Source organism: Coturnix japonica, chromosome 1 (genome assembly GCF_054131305.1).
Source record: "Coturnix japonica strain WE chromosome 1, WE-NBRP24, whole genome shotgun sequence".
NCBI lineage: Eukaryota > Metazoa > Chordata > Aves > Galliformes > Phasianidae > Coturnix > Coturnix japonica.
Window position 1 is genome coordinate 105,629,586 of NC_140663.1, and position 24,434 is coordinate 105,654,019.

General features: G+C 38.9%; 1 protein-coding gene across 42 annotated transcripts in view; it reads left to right on the top strand.

Annotated features, from left to right (window-relative positions):
- The window catches only part of DMD (dystrophin), a 1,121,556-nt gene that overhangs the window by 1,059,108 nt on the left and 38,014 nt on the right, over window positions 1–24,434 (top strand). For all 42 annotated transcript variants that reach the window (XM_085549559.1, XM_085549432.1, XM_085549489.1 and 39 more), the window contains 5 exons: window positions 3,101–3,302; window positions 6,424–6,509; window positions 9,226–9,383; window positions 17,623–17,789; window positions 19,906–20,017. In XM_085549559.1, the coding sequence (XP_085405685.1) occupies window positions 3,101–3,302; window positions 6,424–6,509; window positions 9,226–9,383; window positions 17,623–17,789; window positions 19,906–20,017 (725 nt within the window). The remainder of the gene's footprint in view (window positions 1–3,100; window positions 3,303–6,423; window positions 6,510–9,225; window positions 9,384–17,622; window positions 17,790–19,905; window positions 20,018–24,434) is intronic.

Consider the following 24,434-nt stretch of genomic DNA (forward strand, 5'->3'; position numbering starts at 1 on the left):
AATCGACCCTGTGAACTTTAAGACACTAGGATGTTAAGGATAATAATAGGAAATAGTAATCCTTAACAAATAGATGCTTGTGTTCAGTGTTACTTTAGGAGAATGTAACTTCAGGAGAGATTCTATCATTCCAGGCTTCAAAGTTATTGTGGGCATGCCAAGTTAACTATTGCACTGTTTGTTGGTGGGGTTTTTTTAATGTACGGTTTCCTTTGATAATCACATCAAAGCTCATTGACTTTCTTGCTTTGCTACTTTTAAAGATCTGATCTTGAAGTGCAAACCACATCTGAACATTGCGACATCAATAAAATGTGATGTGTCTGCAAAAGTTTCTTGGAAATGGAAAAAGTACTCAAGATCTTCTGTTAGTTTTTTTTGGGGTTTTTTTTTTTCCCTTGTAATTTTATGCAGGATACATTAAAGATATATTTTTAATGTATCAGCCAGCAGCGTTAGGTTACAGAGGAGATGATACTGAATTCTGAGAGCATTATTAATGCTTTTTTATCACCAACCATATGTTGAGTTTTGCCGAAGTTCAGTATGTGGTCTCCATAGCACACCTTGTCCTGCCTGTTAAATTGTCTCTTCTGGCCTTCAGCTGTTTGGTCATTTGAGGTCATATTTCATCCTTTTTCTGTATTCTAGCCACAAGCTGGCCTAGCTGTAGACATTCTTACTCTTGCCTTTAAGGCCAAAGAAATATTTATATACATTACTTGGAATTCAAAATAAGCTTGAAGGTACAGTTCATTCAAATTTTGGAGTCAGATTCAGAATTTTAAATAGAAGAGTGACAACCCATTAAATTTACAAAACATGAAGCGATGTGGTTTATTATAATTAAAGATCTGTAAATCAGTGGCTGTCCATGAATATGCAACTGTCAGGATGTGTTCGGACTAGCCCCCGTTCACAGTGTTTATTTGGTGCTTGCTCCCAGGAAAGAAATACACCAATTACTGATTCTGCAGGGGCCTCCAACACGTTCCTTTAAACGTGGTGAGAAAGAGACAGGAGGAATTTATCTTGGTGAAGGCCAGAACCACTCTCCCTCGAAAAAGAAGTCCCCAAAATCAAAGCTTGGTAGCAAACATTTCTTGCTTATGTTAAGATGGACATGCATTATTAAATTCATGATAGGATAGGCGGCTGAGGAAGAGGCAGGGCAAAGGGCTTTTCAGAAGTTTCTGCTTATTAGCGGGAAAAGCTTTCGCGAAATGGAATGACCCATGTTTAGCAGTAGCTGATGTATAATTAAGCTGCCATCCAGATGCCCGAGGGGTTCATTTAATTACCATTGATTCACAGTCTCAAAGGATCTGAGAGTTCAGCCTAAAGCTCTGCATTATAGGTATTGTGAAAGCATTGCTATGTTTTCAGTTTAGCTAATAAATTGCTAGAGGAAGGGTGTCTTGCTATGACTCTTTACAATGGATCTGATAAATATGCTTTTGCAGGGTATAACACTGACCTTAGAATAGCTATATTTTATATGCTAGTAGGTTAAACATAATATTCCAAATATATTTTTTTTAGTAATTATCCATATGCTAATATGAAAACCAAAAAATGTAATAATACCCATGTAAATCAACATATTCTCAGTTAAATCTCTTGGCATAGTCCTAGGGGTAGCACTATAGGCTTTCCATATTCACTCTAGCACTGAGTATCTCAGGCTCCAGGATGAAATTTTCTGAAGTGCTTGTAGGATTTAGCAGTAGATGTTCCTATTGATTTGCACTGAAATTTCTGCTCCCAGAATTCTTTCATCAGTTCCAGAATCACAGCATACTATCAATGCAGCATTACCAAGCATCCCTGCATGCAGCTGAGGTATTTTTCAAGGGGGCAGTTTAATCTTTGATATTGTTCTAGTATTCTCAAGTGTGAATTTGGTGCGTGTGCCCTTAAGCTGCGTGACGTTCTAAAAAAGAAGTCCTGTATGAGGTTCTGCTCTTTGCCTACCCGGATTCAATAAAACACCGTTTTATTGCAGTGAGAGAAAAACGGGTCTTGCAGTTGGGTCAGTTTATTTTCCAGTTCTGTAACAAATTTTCGGGATGCTTTTCCTGAGGCGCACTGAATTGTGTTGCACTTTGTGACTGCTCGTAGTATGGGTAGGGCTAACAGCATCTGGGCTTTCATCTCTTTGCTCAGCCTCTAGAAGTTCTATGCAGGGATTTACAGAGGGTTTTTGTATTGCATCAGGAAGAGCTACTGCCCCAGATGATCTTATTTTTCTGATTACTTTTGTTTTCAGTATCTCATAACACTCAGATTTGGTATCCTCCAAAGCATCAAATTGTTGTTGATGCTATTATTCAGAAATGAAGAGTATTTTTAAGAGCTCATGTTCAATTTTGCTGTGGACATCCAAATTTCAATATACAGTTGACTTAAATTGGAATGGAAGTCAAGATTTTAAACATCAGTACCAGAAAAACTGCTTTGCATTGACTGATAGGTATTAAATTTGACTTACTCCATTATGTCACAAAGGTATTTACAAATTTGAACACTCATCAGGATTAAAGATTTATAAATTCTATTAATAAATTTTGGAACAGGTGTGGAATCTTTTTTCCCATGTTCTTGCCAGAGAAAAAGCAGCACAGAAGTTGACCCCTTTGTGATTTATGTGCAAGTTCCTGGTGGAATTTGGTTCTTTGAAGTTTTCTTGACTTCCGTGGTATATCTCATGAAAGATGTGGAGGAATACTGTGTATAGAGCACATCCAGTGGACATAGTTGTCAAATAGTACCCTATCTGTAGGAATATAAAGCATGAAACATGGAATTTTTACTTACACAGTAGTTTTTGTAACATTTCCATGCAATCTAATAGTGTGAGTACTTTATGGCTGAAAAGAAAACAAACATTTTATAAACACTGCTGTCTAAGACCACAGCTGAATAAACAGTGCTCCTGTAAGAGTCTTGGAACCAGTCTTGCACCTGGCTTCTACAGAGCATAAAATGTCCTCTGACCAGACATGTAAACCAAGCAAACTGCTATACCTATACCTTTTGGATACTGGTAGTATAAGCACTGTCTCTTTGCAGTCTTTATTGTATTTCTTTATTTTAACAGTGGATCTCCTGAATCTGTCTGCTGCGTGCGATGCCTTGGACCAGCACAACCTCAAGCAGAATGACCAGCCGATGGATATTCTGCAGATCATTAACTGCTTGACCACTATTTATGATCGACTGGAACAGGAGCACAATAATCTGGTCAATGTTCCTCTCTGCGTGGACATGTGCCTCAACTGGCTGCTGAATGTCTATGACACGTATGTATGGGTGCTGTAAACACAGTACTCTGAAAAGCTTTCACAGCACCACAAGGGGAAAGGGGGAAGGGGAAAGGGCAGTGAGCTGGTTGCCACATTATAAAATATGAATGGCTCGAAGCTAAAGAAATAGCAGTTGAAGTGAAAGTTTAGGAAGCATGATCGCTTAATGGTTGCATTTAACTCAATCGATACAGCCCTTGATTAGGCCTGCAATGCTAGATTTATTCATCTAAGCAATAAGAGCTGGAAAACAGAACAGACTGCAATGTTCAGAGCAATTCTAGGACTGTATCTCCCCTGTTGATCATAGCTTTGCATGGCTTTTTAAAATTTCTTTATCTAAAGTAATTCAAGAGGAATATCAAGAAGCAACAATATGAACAACATACAACAACTCTTGCATGTGTGTGTACTTCTGGATGCTAAACATTTTCAGAGCTGTCAGTTTTTTATAGCTTTCAATCCATAATCCTCGTTCAAAGCTTGAAGAGCTTCATCTGTAATGTTATGCATTTGCAACCCTTAGCAGACAGGGGGTATGAAAAATGCTTCATGTAAAATTTAATTTTAAAAAGTACCTTTAAGTGTAAGTAGAACAGAGTAAATTTTAAAACAGAGTAGAACACAGTAAATTTACCTTAATCAAATTAAAGACGTTCTATTCAGTGGGCTAGTGATGTTGTTCAGAATGCACAGATAAATACCAACACACATTCTGCAGGCTAATTTTCGAATAAGCCATTCTTTTCATACTTAGTGAATTCAGCAAAACAAGATGTTAGTGGAAGTCTTTATTTGTGTTTGTTTTTTAAAGGTTCTTCTCAGTTGCCTTCAGCCAGACCTGCCCGTTACGATGGCAGAATAAAATTCATGTGTAGAAATGGAAGGATGTGAAACAATTGCTGTATTCCATTGCCATTTTGAACTGTAGTGAAGTTCCATAACATCATTCTTCCATCCATCCTTTATCACAGCCCTGAAACTCCAGTAATCACCTGCACACAAAAGAAGTATACAGTCTCTTCCTTCAGAATCTTCTCTGATAAGGCAGTTGCTTATATCATCATCTGCAGCAACTGCAGAATCTTGTGGATTACGCAGATTACATTGCATTTGTGTGCAGTGTACCAGTGGTAGGGAGCGAGGCTATGCTCATTTAACTGCTAAGCTTTATTTCTTTCATCTGCTTTGGGTTTCACTGAACTCCAGTTCAGTTTTGAGTTATCATCTCACAGCAATCACCTACATATAAAGATATCCGACTGGTGAAAAACAAAAAAGACACACTAGGGATGTTAATCCAGATCAGCCACACTGGTGGCAGAGAGTGAAATGAAAGTCATTTCCCAGGCTGCTCCTAAGCTGGACCATCCAGTTTAGATTTGCTGTGTCCAGTCTAGCTTTCGTTGTGTAGCACTCTGTTGAAAGTACAGCATTAGAAATTATAATTGGCTGCCTCCAGGCAATTCCCTAGGTATGCAAGGGCATTGTATACTGCAGGACTCGACGAAACACAGTTGTTTTATGCGTGAGGAAAGCTCCTAGCTGTTTTGCTGAAATTCAGGTTTGAATTATGCTGGTAGAGAGATGACCTTGGGGTTACTTGTGTTTAGCTTTCATTGTAAACTTAATAGGAAGAGATCAACTGAAGTGCGTAGTAGCGCTGGAGACATTTAATTCGATATACTGAATTTTTACTCTTCTTATAATTGAAAACTGTCATTTGTAAAGATACTAATCAAATTCAGTGCCAATGACTGATCTAATTATGGACACAGCTCTGCAAATCCAGCACGTATTCAGATTTGTTTTAATTGATCAGTCACTCATGCTCATTTGCAGTAGCATGCTAAATTACTGGTTTGACTTGGGAGGGGAGTAGAGTGAACTGAACAACTCACGGTTCGTGCAGGTTCCAATTTAATATGCCTTGCAGGGAAATAATCATTCTACATTCTTCTCCTATATAATTTGCATGAGCCTGGTGTTCATCAGCGGGAATTTCTCAGGGCACAGACGATAATTAATTTGGAAAAGCTTTGAAGGAGGGGAGTAAAAGGAGCAGAGTGGGGAAAGCATAGGTAAGCAGCAAATGCTTATTCATGGTGAAAAGCACAAGATACTTAAAAAAAGGCTGCACATTCTTGCACATTCTGAATTCTGCTTTGTTCACCATTTTCTGACTGAACCTTTTATAGGTGTTGCAGGGAGCAAGCATAGGCAAATGAGCACTGTTGACTATTGCAGTTCATTAGTAGAGTTATAAAGAAGGCATGCATCCTGGCTAAGTAGTACGGCCTAGTGCATGGGTATGGCACACCTGTACATGACTTAATGTGTTTTTAGTGGTGTTCTTATTGGTAGCACTTCAAAATTGTTGATGAATCTGTGTTTCCAGAAGTCAAGTCTAGGTGTTAGCTTATTGTGTTGTGTATGTCTCTTTCACAATAGGCGTTACGTATTTGTAATGCTAGGTGAGATAAGTCTTAGGTGAAGTCAGCAGTGGGAAGTAAATTGAGCTGAATTGGATCTCTGAGAAAACAGCTGAAGATTTGTCGCGTTGCTTGCAGCATAGAGGGTGGTGTTCTTATCTCATTCCCATCAGAAATCAAAAGCAGTAGCACAGGCACATCACAAACTGGTGTGAAGGTGATTGTGAGGGAAGGCCAAGTCCAGACACTGCAAGAACTGTGGTGGAACAGGGCCTCCAGCCTGCTCAGGTTTAGGTGACAGGAGAAAGTCCTCAGAAACCACCATTACTTTATTGACTCAAGTGTACAACCTGCCTCCATTCTCCTTGTTTTTAGGCAAGCTTTGCCAGCCACCTGAACGTCTTACTTAGTGCCTCTGTCAATATCTGTCATTATTTCTGCATGAGACTGTTTATGCTTGAACTGATAGAAGTGCACAATTTGGTTTAGCTTTGCCCATGGAACTGGACCTCTGTATTTTACATTCAGTTTCCAGTGTATGTGCTAACAGACCAGTGTATGCTGTGCAAAATGGTACTTTTGTGACTTTACTTAATAAAACTGCAGAGCTCTGTTAAACTTTGTAATAGCCAACAAGTTGTTACATGAACGGATTATGTAATCAGTCAATATTCCTTTTCTTTCAGGGGTCGAACAGGAAGGATTCGTGTCTTATCTTTCAAAACTGGTGTTGTTTCCCTTTGTAAAGCACACCTGGAAGATAAGTATAGATGTAAGTCAATATAATTCTTTATATTTTTAGTTGATGTTCTTTTTTTCATTTGTCCTAATTGTTCACTGTAGTTTTAGGTAGCTCAGCACGGTGATCTCCAAACTTTCTTGATCTCTGAGCATGCACTGAGCATATTCATTTATAAATCGTATGTACAAGTGTACTACTATATTATGTGCATTACAAAGCACAAAAACAGAAATTAAAAAAAAGATAACGATGAAATGACTACAGGTTTTATTTAATTTATTAACAGTACACCGATTTTTTTCTCACTGTACCTGAAAGGATTTGCACACCCACTGAGGTGCATACATTTCCCTTTGGAGACCACTGGTTTAGTACACCTTCAGACACAGAAATGCACATCCACACTCTTGGTTGGAAAAGTGCAAACATTGAAATTTAATGCTTTTGCATAAAAGGGTGCTAGAATGCTTTTGACATACCACAGCAGAGAGAAAAAATGTGTAAACAGTGAGATGAAGAAGGCAGTAGAAAAGCAGTATTGACCCACAGGACAATTTGCATTACAGCCTTTTGAAACATGTTATCTTTTAAAAATATTTTCCACAGTCTAATCAGAGTCTTACTACATATCTTACACTTAAACATAGTTGTTACTTTTAAATAAATATTAAAGGCATGCTGGAATTTTGCATATTTTAATGGGTCAAATCTTATAATTCTTGAAAAAGTTCCATGTGACGTTTTAGGTTCAACTAATGAATCAGTTTATTAGTGAGGCAGGGATCCAGAAAAGATCTACTGATAAGGGTATTTCTCAAGAGTTACTTACTGGTTAAATTATATAACACTCATACAAGCTTTGATAAAGCCTTCTCCTTCAGATTTTGTTCCAGTGCCACAGCAGTTCTTCTGGTTATTATTTTATTATTCTACTAATCAAGACTGAAGAAAGATGAAGTACAAATAAAGAGTACTAAAACAGTCTGTTGTAGAAATTGTATATGTGTATGTGTAATTAGATCGGATTATAGGGCAATCACTATGACTGTCACAGATTAGATCTTTAGATGTTTTGTGGAGGTTTTGTGTTCAAAACAGAAGTGTTCAGAGGATCTTTAAAGAAAAATAAGACGGATATTTTTAAAAATGATGCTCCGTTGAGAATTATCAGTTATAAAGAAAAACTTTTATTCATGTATTATAGTCTCCTGTCGTGTGTAGGCATGGTAATGCATAACCCCCTTTTGATGTTGAAGAACACAGTGCTTTATTGATGGGGGAAATTCAAAGCCGAATAGTTTGTAGGAGAGGAAGGAATCATCTCTGCCAGGTTGTGGTCTGGCTTCGCCATCCATGCCGAAATCATAGCCTAGTTGCTGTTAGCACTGCTGCATTTACATGATGAGTTGCACCTCTTACAGATCTTCCAGGAAAGATTTTTTAAAGATTTTTTTAAAAGATTTGGCCAAGGAGGTTGTGGAGGCATTCAAGGCCAGGCTGGATGTGGATCTGGGCAGCTTGGTCTGGTGGTTGGTGACCCTGCACACAGCAGGGGGTTGAAACTAGATAAGCATTGTGGTCCTTTTCAACCCAGGCCATTCTGCTGTTCTATGATTCCAACATTTGTGTAGCAGAGCAGTGTTGGTTCTCAAAGAGGAGAATTCTTTAGACTTGCAGAGGTTATAAGGAAAAATTTTTCCCCAAATTATGTGTCATAGAACTAGTCTTGGCAAAAGTGAAATGTGTAATTAAAAAGTAATGCTTTCTCTATCCGTTCCTTTATTCTTTTGGAAGAAAATGGTTGTCATTGCTACTCTGGGAAAGTTATCTTGAACAGTGCTGAATCACCTTTGTGATTGTATCTGTCGCTCCTGTCAGGTGATATTTTAAGGTTACAAAAAAAGGATTTCTTTTTTTCTAATGATTCCTTCCTTCCTTCCTCACTCTTTCCTTCTTTTCATTCTTTCTCTTCTTTCTTCCTTGAAAAATAAGCAGAACTTATTCAGGTCACGTATTATCATCTGAGATAGGACCAAATAAATATTTCAGCTAATGCTAACCTGATTTTTCTTATTACAAACTCCAAAACATCCTCATAATATACATAGTATACCTAATTCCCACTAAATTAAATTTGGCTTATGAAAGGATAATTCTGTCCTGTAAAGATCATTTTCTAGCATGATGCAGTAATAGCACATGACTTGAAGTGACATTTCACTTCAAAAATGAAAACTCAATATGATACTAATGTTCCCAGTGCATGCCAGGTTCTGTCATACTGTGATGTTTTTCTTTCGTTTTAGAAATATACCTGCATTAAAAGATTATGTTAAAGTTACGAGTTCTTGTATTTCAGAGCAACTCATCTGAAAGATAATTGGATTCTGAGTTGGATGTTTATTACTAAGAGCTGATTATTTCTATAACTTTAATATTATTCTGAATCAAAGATTTTGATGTTTAGTTGATTCTATTATAGAATAACAGCTGCTGTTGCCACTAATGACACAGGCACTGAGATAGAATGGCCTTTTCTCACTGGTACAAGCGAATATTGCTACTAAAAAACAACACTTATTTTACAGAAACGGTATCTGTGAAAAACAAAGTAGCCAAACTATGGATACATTCATGTTTGTGTCTATCAAGGCCATTTATTCATTTTGAATGCTGAACATTTCATCCCTATCTTATGTGTCCCCATTGTGGTGTTTCAGCCTTGGTGTCCTCTCTGTTTCTCCAGATCTGTTCAAACAGGTGGCGAGCTCCACTGGCTTCTGTGATCAGCGCCGGCTGGGACTGCTGCTGCACGACTCCATCCAGATCCCACGGCAGCTGGGGGAGGTCGCTTCATTTGGAGGCAGCAACATCGAGCCAAGTGTCAGAAGCTGCTTCCAGTTTGTAAGTTCATCTTTGATCTCCATTAATGTTCTGTCAGATGTCTCATTTCCAGCTAGCTTTCCCATATTGAAGAGGACTGATACTGAGCATTTGCTTAATGGAATTCACTGGTTTATTTATTTGACAAGTTGTCTATGAATTACATTGCTTCTTTGTAGGCACTGTCTTCACTAGAAATGCGGTGGTGATGGAAGAAGACTGAGCACAGGAACATAGATCAGTTTGGGTTGGAACAGACATTAACAGTCATCCACTGCCATCCCCTATGTGATGACAGGGACACCTCCCACTAGAGCAGGTTGCTCAAAACCCCATCTTGTCTGGTTCTTAAAGCTTATGTTGTCATCTGAAGACCAAGTAATTGTCATCAGGGCCTGTATCGTAACTGAATCCTGCAGGCAGTGGAAATTTTTGTTGTGGCAGTGCCTGCCTTTATAATTTTCTCCTGACAGCAGTAGATCACCATTTATTTCACCATATAGATGAACAGCATTGGTTAAACTAATTTTTGTGCATATGCATGCCAGTGGCAGCTGTGTGCTCAGCAGAGGGATGTGAGAACATGACTGACTGAAGCGCTTTCTAGGGCTGAGGAGCGCTTGATGAGCTTTTTTCATTGTTTGAATGGGTAATGCAGTTTTTCATACTAACAGAATTCTGAAAGAATTTCTGCCTTATCCATTGAGGAGTACATAGCCAACTTCAGGCTCTTTTTCACACTTGTAAATTATTTAATCTGAGGAGAGACTGAGTTAAGAGAATTATTCATCTTTTTGCTAACTGTCAGGAAAATGCAAAAAAGTAAGACAGCTACTTAATGAAAAGGTAGAAGATGAGAGGTAGTGTTTGGTCTTTGATAACTCAAAGTGCATCTTCTGCATCACAGTAGAGGAAACGCCTTTGTTCAATCCTGTAACCATCCCTTGGGGATTTTCTTCAGTTGAATGGGGCAGGGGATATTTTTTGCTTGTCGCTTTGCCTAATGCTCAAATTTCATTAGGTAGTAGTTCTGCTGTCTAACAAACAACAATCAGCTTTCTTTTTTCAGTGAATATTAATAGCTGATAGTAATCTTCATACACAGAGTGACTACAGATACAATCTAATTCTAAAATGGACAGGAATTTCAAGTTGTGATGGGATATTCACTTTTTTTTTTTCCAAACTTCCTTTTCTAGGATTCATATTTTTTTTCATTTCCATCCTTTATGTCTTGACCTTAAATTATACTAGTCCATACCTGATTTAATTTCCAAATTATTATATTTTAGGGCTGTATTCCAGGTGAATAACGCAAACTGATACACTATACATAGTAACTTTGACAGGTAGGGTAAGCCCTATTATGGCTTTCAAGGCTTCTGAAAATAGTTCTTCATGAGACTTTTGGATGAGACCATTGTAGAATGGTGCTGCAGCAAATTCACAGTGAGAGTCTGTATGTAAAAAGCTGCTTTGAGCAAGTGACCTTCCTAGCAAATTAGGAATTGCCACATCCTATTGTTTTCCCAAGAGAATAGCAACCACACTTAAGAAATGGCATTGAAAAACTGATGAAGAATGTGACCTTGGAATCTAACCAAAAAACCAATGTTTTTCTGTAAAAGAGTTGACAATCCATGTGTTTATATTTGGAAGAAAACAATAAAATTTATATTGGTGAGACACACATAAACAATTATTTATAAAACAGGAGGAAGTCTTGGATTAAATGATTATTTGAATAAAATGGGATGGCAAAATTGTCTTGTAACAACTGAAGAAAAGCCAACTGGATAAATGCAGCATGGCATCTGGTTGCCAACATTTTTAGAAGTACGGATGGACTTCTACATGGTCATAAATCAGAATGCTGGAAAACCTGAGACTTTCTCCTCTTACCTCCACTAAAAACAAGTGTTTTTGTTGTTTTTTTTTTTATCTGCATTAAAAGGAGTTGTATCCTCTCTTCCTCCTGCAGATGAAACCCAGGTTTTAACTTGCAGACTGGGAGGGTGATTTCTGACCTGGTTTGCAGCAGCAGAGGCAGTCTTCTAAGAAGGCTTGAGAGGGAAAAGGAGGGAAAACGGGAACAGGTAGAATCTGAAGGAGAGGAGCAAAGGGAGGGAGAAGGAACCAGAGAATGGAAAAGTAAGTGCCAAGTTGAAGAGCCATCTGATGGAAGTGACAGTAAGAATGACAGCACTGAATAATAGTAATGAAGGAGACTGAAAGGCAGGTTAGGATGAGACATGAAAAAAATGAAAAAAGCCAGGAGAAGAAATAGGGAGAGGTAAGACATTTCCAGGAGTAGAGGAAAGAACTGCAGAGAAATGCTTTCTGTGTAGGAGGTGCTGTGAGGCATTTGTGCCATGGGTATGGAGCTCCTGATAGAAAACAGTGCGAGGGTTGAGTGGCTGAGAAGAGCTGTACAGGGCTGCCTGTGGGACGGCCATCTCAGCCCACAAGGACATGGCCTGCCACCTCTCCTGACTGCTCCCTCTTTTTGTCTTCTGATACACACTCAGCTTCCTGTGCTGGGAGGGGAAAATGTACACAAGGAAGGTGCAGGCGTAGCTTTTCAGGGCTTTCTCCTTCTGGATTTCCTGATCCTGGGCTGGTTTCAGCTGTGCTTCCCTGTGGTGCTTTTGGCACTTCTTGTGTGACCTTATAGCCCTTCTCACACAGCTATCTTCCGCCCCTTTCCATCTTCACTGGAGTGAGATAACTCAGGTTTTAAAAATAGGTTCACATTACTGTATCTGAACTCATTTAAATTTTCCTCTGCTCATCCACAGTGATGAGTGTCTTAGATTTTTGCTCTCATTTTGTTGTTCTGGTGTCGATAAGCTGGCAATAAATAACAGTCGCGTCAGAGTCTGTGGCAGAAGTGCACTTCAGAATTCCCTCTGCCATGACCGTTGGGTTGAGTGCCCTGGCAACAGCTTCTTCTGGCATAGACAGCAGCAAAGGAGAAGGGCATGTCAGAGTAAAAGGGGATGTTTTCTCTACAGCTATAGCCGAGGAGATCTTCCTAGGTCAGGATCAGAAGTGTGAGTCCTTGGGAGCACTTGGGGAGGGCAGGGCAGGGCAGTTATCGTGCTTCAGAGATGGGGTGCAACATATGTCGTGATTTTGAAGAAAGTGTTTTTGGTGAGAGTGTGGGTTTAGTGTATGAACCATTTCAGGAGTATGTGCTTCTACCTGGGCTCAAACTATGTGCAAGACATAGACCCAAGATGAAATTGAGGGAGTGCAGTATTACCTTGGGGTGAAAGCACTTGACTCCCAAATTAGTGATGGCTATGTTTTTTAAGTAAGTGGGATAGTGAATTCTTATTGATTAAGGGACAAAAGCATTGTGTTTTAATCACAGTGCAGAACTATTAAATGATTTCTTGTATAGCAGAGAGAGGACCTAGGTATTCACATCACCACCTTGTGTGCTTTATTGAGACACTGGGAGACAGAAGAAATGTGAGATGGAAACAGATGCCGATGAAAGTGTCTCTTGCTTGCTATTTGGTTCTTATTTTTTTCCAAGGGTGTACTCAATATGGAGTGCTTTATATAAGAAACTGGTAGAGATGATGCTAAGGAACAGTTAATATCTGTATTTCAGACCTTGTTTCTTTTCATTTTGACATATTAAAGTATTTTAATACTCTGTTGTGTGGTCTTAATTTCTAGGTTTGCTTTCAATCAGTGATGATCAGCAGTAGACAGCAGGGCTTTTACAACTGCTTAACTGGATATCTGAATGCATAGTATTTACTCAGTCATATAAATGTCATAGTAGGGGCCTGTTACCTCTTTTAGAAGGAGTTTGGGGAGTCTAAACCCTGACCAGGACACTGCCAATGGGTTTAGCAGTATGTGCACTGATTTGAATTGGTTGGACAGTTTTTTTATGAGGGCTGTTTTTTTTTAAATTGTTCTTCTTTTCATTTATTTATTTTTTAAAATATCTAGGAAATATCAGTAATGTGTGCAAACAACTTCGTGTAGTTGTGTGGAGATATGTATGAAAATAATGGACAGATACAGTGTTGCTGTTGAGAGTCTGAATCTCTTGAGATTCAGACAGCCCTAGTTTCTATTTCTAGGATTTTTCTTCTGCTTTTGGCTCTGACACAGAACTGGCCTACAGGGAACTAGCAAATCTCCTTCCTCAAGCTGCTACACTGTAAGTGTCAGAGAACAGCAGTTCTGGTTTTATTTCAGTAGGATTTTATGAAACTGTGCTTGACTTTGGGAGGCACTCTTGAAGAGTCCTATAAGAGAACTGGTTCAAAGACCTATTTTAAAGAGATTTAGTTTGAGAGCCTAGGAGTAAGAAGATGATGGTTTTTAGGTGTGTGTGATACAAAGCTGTAAACTAGGGCACTTCTGCATTCTTGGGGTTTTTTTGCTTTTTTTTGTTGGTTGTTGTTTTTTTTTATTAGTCTTAACCACAACACTAAAAACACTGAGTAGAGTAAGTGTAATGTAAGGGATGAAATAAGTGATCTTAAGCATTTGCTCCAAGAGTTGCGCAGATATAAGCATTTTGCATCACTCCATGTTACCTTTGTAATAATCTTCCCTTTGTTGCCTATGAACCAGCGCTAGTCTCAGAAACTACGAGCTCTTGACTTGTGTTTTCTTGCCAGCAGGCAGTGGAGAAAACACAGACATTTTGGTGAAGCTGTTCAAGAGTGGAAGATGAGGTTCAACAGGGTTTGATCTAACTCTGAATCCTGGGACATAGCTTCTATTCATGGCTTGCTCTGCATTTTTTAGCTTTAACAAGTCACAGGAATCCCATTCCTCAGTTTGAGTTTGTCCAAAGTAGTACTCACATTAATGTAAAGCTTTCCATCCTATATGGAAAACACTATTAAATTAATAACATTACATTATTTCCAGTTAATTCCTTGCCCTGCAGCTATGCAGAAGATAATTCCTCAGAAATGTGACCAGAAATTGATGTTATGTTGTGTGACTGTCTGAAAACATACTGCATTTTTCATGTAACATCATGACTGTATTATGGAGCATATTTCACATTGTGAGTAGATGAAGTTCATACATTGTGGAGTAATTTTAAAAGTACTAGTTGGAATATGAGAAGGAAATAAAAAAAACCTAGAAGCATATGACTCCTGAGCATTACATAAAGATGCCAACACCATGCAACCTCCCATTCCCCTTTGTTTCTGCAGAATGAATACTGAAAAACAGATGTGTAGAATATGATGAATTTGAACGTACCCTGTAACAAATTTTTACTTGTAAGCTGGAAAGGGCTTTATTAATTTTACTTTATGATTCACTCTGTTATTACCATAAAAATTGGGAATTCCACAGAAATGTGTTCGAGAGAAGAACCATTAATATTCTTTACAGCTCACTCTTGTTGGTTCAGATGCAGTACTGCATGAATTCAGACTTTCCCTTATGTAAAATCGTCAGCTGCCGCCTTTACTGGATTTAGAGATTATTAAAAAATTGTAATAGCAGCTCAGGGAACAGTTGGGAACTGCCTGTCCTCTACCATCTGACCCTGACCAGCTTTTCTCCACGTGTCTTTAAATCTTCATGTAGTATAATTCGGAACCAGTTCTGATACATTTTAATGCTTCTAATCTCTCTGAGCACAAGTTTTGTACAGCCGGGGTGCGGAGCCCTGGGTAGGCAACCATAGGGACTGCTGGCATTCGACAGTGACTGCAAAATTAAAAGAGATCTTTGAAAGTTACAGGAAGTTTGTCATCACTGCAGCATTTTTCCTGCAAATCTGAGGCAACTACAACTGTAAAGTAGTGCACTGAGCTGCTCATTTTTATTCTGTCTGCAGCTTGCACTGCAGCATTTCAATACACTTCACGTTTTCCTATTAGAAATGGAATATTAAAGAGATACTCGTAAAATATTAGAGATCTAGGGGACCTTTGCATTTTAAGTGTAGCTTACCAGGCAGAGGAAAGGTTTGCCGGTGTAGTTCTGGTGGATGCTGGCTTGCTAAATGAACTGCAGAAAATCAATCCCCAGCCCCTTTGTTTCCATAGCTGCCGACTGGAAATAGGTATATATATTATTATGTTTCATAAATACCCCTTACTCTTAAGAGACATCTAGAACTAATTTTATTTTCTTGAATTCATTGATGTCCTTCAGTGGAAGGTGGTATTCAGTCCTCTGAACAGATCCTGTGGCCAGCATTACCTGGATTTCACTGTACTGTTTTGCTTTTCTCTCTGTTTTTGAAGCTGGGGTTTTTGAGGGGAAAACATTGAGAGACTTCATCTGAATAAGTGTAGATACATTGGCACGCCAGTAAGAAAACCCTGACAATATATATGTATATATTTCTAATGAAAATACTGCAGCATCATCTTAAGTCAATATTAGTGCAGTTCGTTATTCAGGAGACATTTTATGGTTTCTTCATTTCTGTCTTCTGGTTGGGAGTTTAGTCCTGGTGACTTTGCATTTTTCGCATGATGGAAGTACTGATCAGTTAATTTATTTGTAAAGATTATAAACAGTATTAAATAATAATAATAAAACAAGCAAACAAAAAACCTTATTTGATTGTCCTCATAGCTCTATTCTGTTCAGGTCTGCAGTGTAAAATTTTCCCAAACTTTGTTGTTAGCATTGGTTTTCATTTGAATAAAACCTGAAGGTTTCAGCTACGTCGTACTAAGCTCATATTTCATGAGAAATTGTAAAAGTAACAGAGCAAGCATGAAGAAGAATGCAGCACTCAGTCCCCTATTCATTGTGGTCCATGTACATGATACATGAATGCTTACTGTTTGTTAAAGTGCTTCAAATAGATCTGAAACCACAAATTAAGTCTTTGCTTTGTAAAACTTAAAATCTAAAGGACTGGGTCACAGAGGACTGTGTTGAAATGCCCAGAGGTAAAAAAAAAAATAAAAAAAGAAAAGGAAACCAGAGGATTAAAACATATGTAGTTTATAAATACACAGAAGGATAGAAGGACATGTGTTGGGGAATTTGAGATAACACATTAAAGTGGTTTGCAGAAGTGCAGGATGGTGTCCTACTTCATCACGGTTGCTGTTCTCTGTGTAGGCTCCTCGTCCTCCCTCGTGTCTTCCTTTCAGAGGGAGCCTTTTGCTGTGTCCACCTCATCCATCATCTCTTTCAGGGCTGAAACCAGGCTTCGGGTTCTCAGATAACAAGCTCTGTATTTGTTCTGTTCAGTCCTACACAGTGGTGTGAATTTTACCACAGAAATTCACACTTATTTCACTGTTTTCTTTTAAATCCCTTCTGAAGCAGTTTGTCTTTGTTCCTCAGCACTATCTGCAGAGGTGTGACCTCTGCCTGTGCTGATCTCTGTTGTCCCATTGCTTTGTGTTTCTTGTCTGTTTACTATTCCTTGTTCCATGCTCTGCATGCCGAGAAGCAGGGACTGTGTGTGGTTTTGGTGTTTACATAGTGCCAGGTGTGCTGGAAATCTGGTTTGCTCATCGGAGTTACTGTTCAACAGATACATAAAGTAATTGCCCTACTTAGGATATGATGGGAAGAAAACAGAGAAATAGGACTGCCACAAGGTTTGAATGCATTGTTTTTCTCTTGGCGAAGAGACAAAAACAGGAGGTATTGGAATACAAGTCTGAAAGCATCATGTTCTGTAGGACAAAGCTCCATTGTGTTTTCAGGCAGTGGCAAGGAACTTAATGTCGATTTGCTGGGAAGAGGGAATGTGAGATCTTTAAGGAGGCAGAGTTCGTATGTTCAACAGCAGGCTTGAGAAGAACTTTAAATGATTTCCTTATATATGCATTTTGAAGAAGAATCAATGTGACAGTGAAGAATGTTAAAGCAATTTTGATAGAAAGACGTGCAATTTTTAGGGTTTGGGTAACACAGTGTTTGTTAATATAAGGAGTGCTATGCAAGTACAGATAAGAGATACAGGAGGCACAAGATTATATTTAATGCCAGGTGTTGTAAGTGGATGATTTTTGTTATGACAGAGTACATAGTAGTGCTGTCTATTGTAAGAGAGAACAAGAGAAAGCGAGATTGGAAACATTAACATTGTTTGGTTCCTGTTTCCAGGGCAGTATTCCGAAGGTTGCTTGGTTTCCTGGGGGATGGGTGAACTGAGGGAAAAGCTGAATGATACTTGGGGAAAGATCACGGAGCTTGTAGAACAGTAACTTGAACTGTTAATTAGCTGATGATACACTAATCACTTCTGCTGAACCCTTGTCTTCTTTCCCCTTTGCTGCAGGCCAATAACAAGCCCGAGATCGAAGCAGCCTTGTTCCTGGACTGGATGAGGCTGGAACCACAATCCATGGTGTGGCTGCCAGTGCTTCACAGGGTGGCTGCTGCCGAAACTGCCAAACACCAAGCGAAGTGTAACATCTGCAAGGAATGCCCCATTATTGGATTCAGGTACAAACTAACTCCCTTTCTACCTTGTGTACCACTGCTTGGTGGACAGGTAGCTCTGCTTGATCCCAGGCAAGTCATTCTCTGTGTGTTGTTGAAGTTAAAAAGAGTTTTGATGGGTCATGAGGGAGAGTGATGCTTAGACTGGGTAAAATGATGCAAAAGCTGAAAAGCAAAAATCACTTACCTGTTAAGATTCCACCCTTCCTCCGTATTCTGCCCTTCCAGTCTTTCTGTGCTCCAGCCAGTTTATTGGCAGATTGCACAACTAACATGATTTGCTTTAGATTCAGTCTCTTACATATGCAGCTTTATTTTCTGAATTGGGTCTCGGTGAACTGGTTTCTATTGTGGCATAAAGCAAGGAGTGGCTTGAAATTTTCCAAACGTAAAGATGCTGTGCATTTTTCAGAGAAGGAATGTGGTTGGTGGGATATTAACAAGTATGCTGGACATGTTGCTAATCTATTTAACCATCTGGATCAACATTGTGGTTACTATAGCAATGAATAAGGCGATGTGTTGTAAAATGGCCGTGTGCTGGTATGCCTGTTGAGAATCCACTTAACAGCTAAGTAAATACTCACTTTCAATTATGCCTAGACTTGTTTTATCACTTCTTTTCCTAATAGCTGCTTTGCATGGTTTCTGTCCTTGTTCCTGATCTTCTTCTACTTCTGGTGTTTTTCTTTCCATCATATCATGATGTTTACAAAGACCTTTTTGAAATTTTAGTTCTAAAACCAAGATATTGAATAGCAACAAACAATACCACATAGAAAAGCCATCATTTCGCTCTAGCATGTGAGAATATGAGTGGGATTTTTTACACCTGTAATGGGGTAGCCCTTTCTCCTATACATTTTACAGGCAGTGAGAAACAAGGGAGATAAATAGTTGAAGTTCTGCTTTGTTTTGAGTCCAGGTTTTTCTTCAGTTAAGCTATTCATCACATCTTGTAAACTCATCCCCTGCTTTTATTCTTCTTGGCTATTGAAACTGGAGAATGATAAGTATTATTGAAGAAGAGCAAGGGATGGGATGTGATGAGTTCAACACAGTCACAAAGAAAAAGCTTCCTGTTCCAGTGACAGTTCATGAAACTACTGAATTACTCTCACAATCTATATAAACAGCTGGAGACAAGTGGATGGAATTGGAAAAACGCAGCACTTGGAAAATCAAAGGATACCAATTGTATGAATAGTGTGTAGTTAGAATCAGAAAAGTGGAGGGTGGACACTGGAGCTCTGTGTTTCCAGTTTTGTCTGATCTCATCTGCCCCTTAAATTTATATAACAATTCTATTCTGATAGTCTGTCTATTGGAGATTTTTGTCTCTGCCTTTGCAAGTCATTGAGACCCTGTTTACACATTCAACAAAAAGATACTGTGTTGGACGGCTTTTAGAAAGTTAATACTGTGAGCCTCAGTACACGTAAAACAATGTTCTTTTGAGGTTATTGTGACAGAACTGCTTAGCGTATTTGGAACAAGAAAACCCTTATGCCTCCAGCTCTTTCAAGCACTTCAGTGCAGTGGATACAAGTTAGCTGTCTCATAAAGCTGATGAGATTAAATAATGGCCTTAAAGTGCATTCAGTTTTTGCATGGATGGCATTCTATACATAAAAATTGTATTTTGACAAAGATGCTGGAGCATGAGCAAATCTCTGCCTTCAGTCAGCATTTGGGCTTGCTGATGGTGGCACATGTTGAGGAAGGCATTACTTACCTGAACTCTGTTTGTTTAAGAAATTCTGTGTTTGGCATCATGTCACAGACCAAAAGGACTGAAATTAGCATTAAAGAAAAAAAAAATCTTGGTGCTGTGTTTTGTGTGTTATGAGAGAGAGTCATTTGTAGTTAGAGCTCTGCAGCATTGCCCACTGTTAGCAGTTTTGTGACACAGAGGGATTCTTTTAGAAAGTGATTTGCTAAGCATCTCTGCTTTGTTGCTTTGAGGCAGCAATCCCGTCCCTCAGACAGGCCCTGTCCTGTATTGTGTGCTGTGGGACATCTCAGGGAAGAGCACTTAATAACTCAGAATGCTCCAAAGGCTCACATGAAGTATTCATATACTAAGCACTGAAGCTGTGTTTTTTTCCCCCTCTTCTAGGTACAGAAGCTTAAAGCACTTTAACTATGACATCTGCCAAAGTTGCTTCTTCTCTGGCCGTGTTGCAAAAGGTCACAAAATGCACTATCCCATGGTGGAATACTGCACACCAGTAAGTAGCTGTTTTACTGACCCTTACTGCTCATGGTTAAGTAGAAAGGAAAAGCTTTGTTTGCAGTGTGCAGGGTAATAAAGCATTTGGGTGGTGTTTTCCCCCTGTAATGAAATCACCTTCTATAGTCTGTATACTGCTTTATAATGCTTAGTAAAATAGTTGGAAGTAAATTGAAGTATCATCATTTGTACAGTGCTCTATCGTAATGTGTTACTGCATGCTAATGATCTGCTTCATGTTCAGTGCCATCCATGTATCCCTCAAGAAGGTTGTGGTTTGCACAAACATACTTCTGTCTTAGTCATAATATTTTCTCCCTATCCCTGTGAGACTTTTTTTCCTTTCCCCAGGAAGTTTGTACTTGTTTTCCCAGCAACACTACAATTGCATCTTTAAATTCTTCACTATTTAGTAGTACTTTTTTATTTTATGTTGACTAGAGAATAAAACATATTGGGGAAGCTCTTTAGAGTAGCAAATTAGGTTTCATTTCTCAAGACTGGAGGGTCTGTTCAGTGCAGAACATAGAATCATAGGATCACAGAATAGCTAGGTTGGAAAAGACCTCAAAGATCATTGTGTCCAACAACAACCTAACCATACTACCCTAACAGCCCTCTGCTAAATCATATCCCTGAGCACCACATCCAAAGAGTTTTTAAACACATCCAGTGATGGTGACTCAACCACCTTCCTGGGGAGCCTATTCCAGTGCTTAACAACCCTTTCTGCAAAGGAGTTTTTCTGCCCTGCCTTACACAAAAGCATCACTTTTTCATAAATGTTTCTTTTGTTCAAAGCAGCAGGCAAAGAAAACTCCATACTAGCTCTTAGTGTATCCCTTTCTTTCTGGCCTCTCATGACCATGGCAGATGGCCATAAATTAGAGAAGCTCTCAAGCTGTCCTTTCACAGAACAGCATACCTGAACTGTCAGCTGTCTTTGCTATTGTGTGTGGTGATCCTGAAGCATTCCACATTCTGGATTATTTTCCTAATGTTATAGAATAGTCATTAGTCTTGTACCTTTGTCAAATGTAAGTGGTGAAAATAAAGCATTAAAATGAAGTACAGGCCAGCTATGTGAGCAATCTTTACATCTTAATCCAAACAAAAAGGCTTTGGTAAAATGAAGCAAAGACTTCTAGCTTTTCTTAGAAAGTTAGGAAAGACAGAGAACAAATACCTAAAATGAGAGCAAATACAGTGCTTTAATTTAGTTTGAATTTGTGTATGTTTTAGATTATCAACTTTTACTGTAGCATTCAAATCGTACCATTTAATCCAAATCTCTGCAAGGGGAAGCCAGCGTGTTTTTGTTTACTATTCATCAGCATTCACTGGCTGGTGCTTTTCAACATCACTTCCCATGGGTTGAAGTTACTGGGAGGGGTGATTTACCTGAGCTGTTACACAGGTCAGATGGAAACCTTAGCAATTCTGAGACGAGTCTGAACAGACCTCTCCACTGCAAGCATTCCTGCAGTAAACTCCCTTGATCCCTGCCTCAGCCCCAGCCCAGTAGCTGCCCACAGTACTCCTTCCAGTTGAACTGAGTGCATTCTTGCTGAGTCAGCTGCTGGTTTGTTCTGCAGTTTGCCACTCTTATTCTTGTTAAAAAGCATTGTGGAAGATTGTGAGTAGTGCAGGGAAGGCACAAAACAACATCTAGCTGCTATTTTCTTACCTGGTTCATGAGATGTGTTTAGAGGAAGGTGTGAGTAGGGAGAAATGAAATTGTGTGGTGAGATGCTCCCACAGCCTGAAGCAATTCAGTGCAACACAGGCAGGGTCCTACGGGTTCCTGTTCTCCCTGACAGTGGAGGATACTGACAGGTTTAAGGAGAACTTGTAACAGCATCCAGATTGCTGAATCAGAATAAAGCAGCATTTAAATACTGTAAATTTTTTGGTGAATTCTGTACTCTGGCAGCCAGTGCTAATGTGCCGTGCCTGCCTGTACCAGCAGTGAGCTGAATTAGAGTAGGATTACCTAGGGGAAAAAAAGTGAATGCGACACACAGCGAGTGCTGATCTTTTTTGTGCTGCGTTAAAAGTAAACCTAAGTACTGCGTGACTGAAGAAGAGATCTACTGAAGCTATCATGTATAGTAAGTAATTGTTTTCAAAATGAATGAAGAGTCTTGCAGATGACAAAGCACTTTTTCTTCTTCCTCCGGACAGATCTCTCACCTTAGATTGCACTTTGGCAGAGAACTTCCAGGAAGTTTTGGAGCACTGCAGCCCTCAATTCTCCTGATGGGGAATTTGAGAACTCATGCAGAATGTCCAAGGGGCATGATAGCTTCTCCCTTACTGCAAAAGGTGGAGGCAGATTGAGGCCACGGTAGTTCCTTAGTTTTCATTTAGACAGAAAAACTTCAATAATTATTCCTGCAAGCAACACAGCTGGATGTCTTATTCAAAGAGAAGTGACTTTTAAAAAGGTTTCAAATAAATAACAAGCAGAAGCACTCTTCAAGACTGAGATTTAAATGTAGGGTCATATTTCTGTTTGAGTTTAACACCAGCACACAGAAAAAAGTTACCTTGATAGAACTGAGCATATCCAATTGAGATAATTTTCTATAGCTAGTGTTTAAAATTGGGGCTGAGGTCTGGAATGAGGAATTGGGAAGAGACTTCATTAAGCCAAACTGCAAAATGTCAGGTGGTTGTGAGTTCTTCTTTTGACAGGAGATAGCTTTTGTTTTGGAATATGCTAGACCCAACTGCCTACATATTGCTTTGATTTAAGAGAAATAGGTTGCTGAAAGTTAGAGATTGAAAATTCCACTGTTTCTTCCTTTCAAACCAATTCTGCTGTGAATTTTGTTATGTATTCTGAAAATTGTGTAGCATAAAACTTCTGTGGAATAAATCAGGAAGTGTGGATGAAAATAGGTTCAGTCTATCAGCTTGTTCAAGTAGTAATCTTTATTTATTTATTTACTTATTTTATTTTGCCATTCCTGTGCTCCTTGACATTGAAACTGGATCACAGGAGAGGTTCTTGGTGTTTCAAGTTGTCACTGGAAGACATACTTCTTGGGATGCTTGTAATACCAGCTTTCAGACTAGATCAGGATATTTCCATGCAAGCACATTGTTTTGCTGCGTGGCTGTCTTGGAAAGTTCAGGAGAGATCATGTGTCCCAAGAAGGTCAAATCAAGGAATGTTTTATTACTCATTGGGCCTAAAAACACTTTCAATCAAATTACAATCAAATGCAGTTAAAAGTGTTCACACTGAAAATACACACTAAAAGTGGGCAAAGCAGGAATAAATGTTTATAAATGACACAAGTCAACAAAATGAACAGGAAGCTGTGCTTAATCTGTTTGTACCAAGACTAGATATCAAAAGATTTCCCAGCTGAATTACTCTAACTGGTCTCATGATGCTGACCTTGTTAAGGATTCTCACTGTAGGATTGCAACTAGTGTTCAGGGGAGGGAATTCCTACTCTTACTGCAGACCACATCAGTAAATGCCCTTTCCAGAGTCCTCTGGCTGGTTCAAATATACTTAATCTCTCCCTTTCTTTAATTCAGGTTTATTGAAATATTGCTAAGTGTTATCATAGTTTCTTGGAAATATGAATGCCGCTGTACTGGCTTGTCGGTTCTGATGTATTATTTCTCTACCAGTCATTGATCACTCTGAATTTTCATACAAAAATGTCTGGAAAGAGAGTCAAATTCTTTCCTGCTTTACATAAAGCTTATAGGTATCTTCAGTATGGGAAGAACATTTGTCCTTTCTGTTAATGCATCTCAGTCTTTCTGCAAATTATTTTTTAGAGCATGCTTAATTTTTCTACCTGAGCAATCATTAAAAATAGATACATCTGTGTATCAGCAGCTCCACAAAAGTGGGCTTGACTGATGGATCCCAGCACCTCCTTCCTTTCTGAAATAGAAGGCATAGAGCTCATTATAAAATGTCAGAAAGATTAACTTTCCCTCATTTCTTTCCTTCAAATTAGATACACTGAATAAGTGATATCGTTATGTGGGTCAGGATGAACTTAATTTACTGTAGAAAAGCAGTATTTCAGGGTCAAGCTTCTCTGTGAGGTGTAAAAAGTGGAGTGCTGCCTGACTAATGTAACTGAAGTCTTCCATTAAAATTCTTCAGAAAATTGTCTGACTCTTAATCAGGCTTGCAAGAAGTGTTACATCTTCACAGCAGACATGCTTTGAACTCCTTATGACTCATTCTGGTCTTCAGGAAACTAATTGCACTTTGTGCTCCTCTGTTGGTGTCTATAAGAGAAAGGAGGCTGAGTGCAGGCAATGGAATAGAAGACTTTCTGTAAATTGTACTCTCCTCAGGTTATCGATCTTAAATGCCTCTTAGCTTCAGATTAAGCAGATGCAAGAAGTATTAACTGATGTAAGAGCTTTCAGCA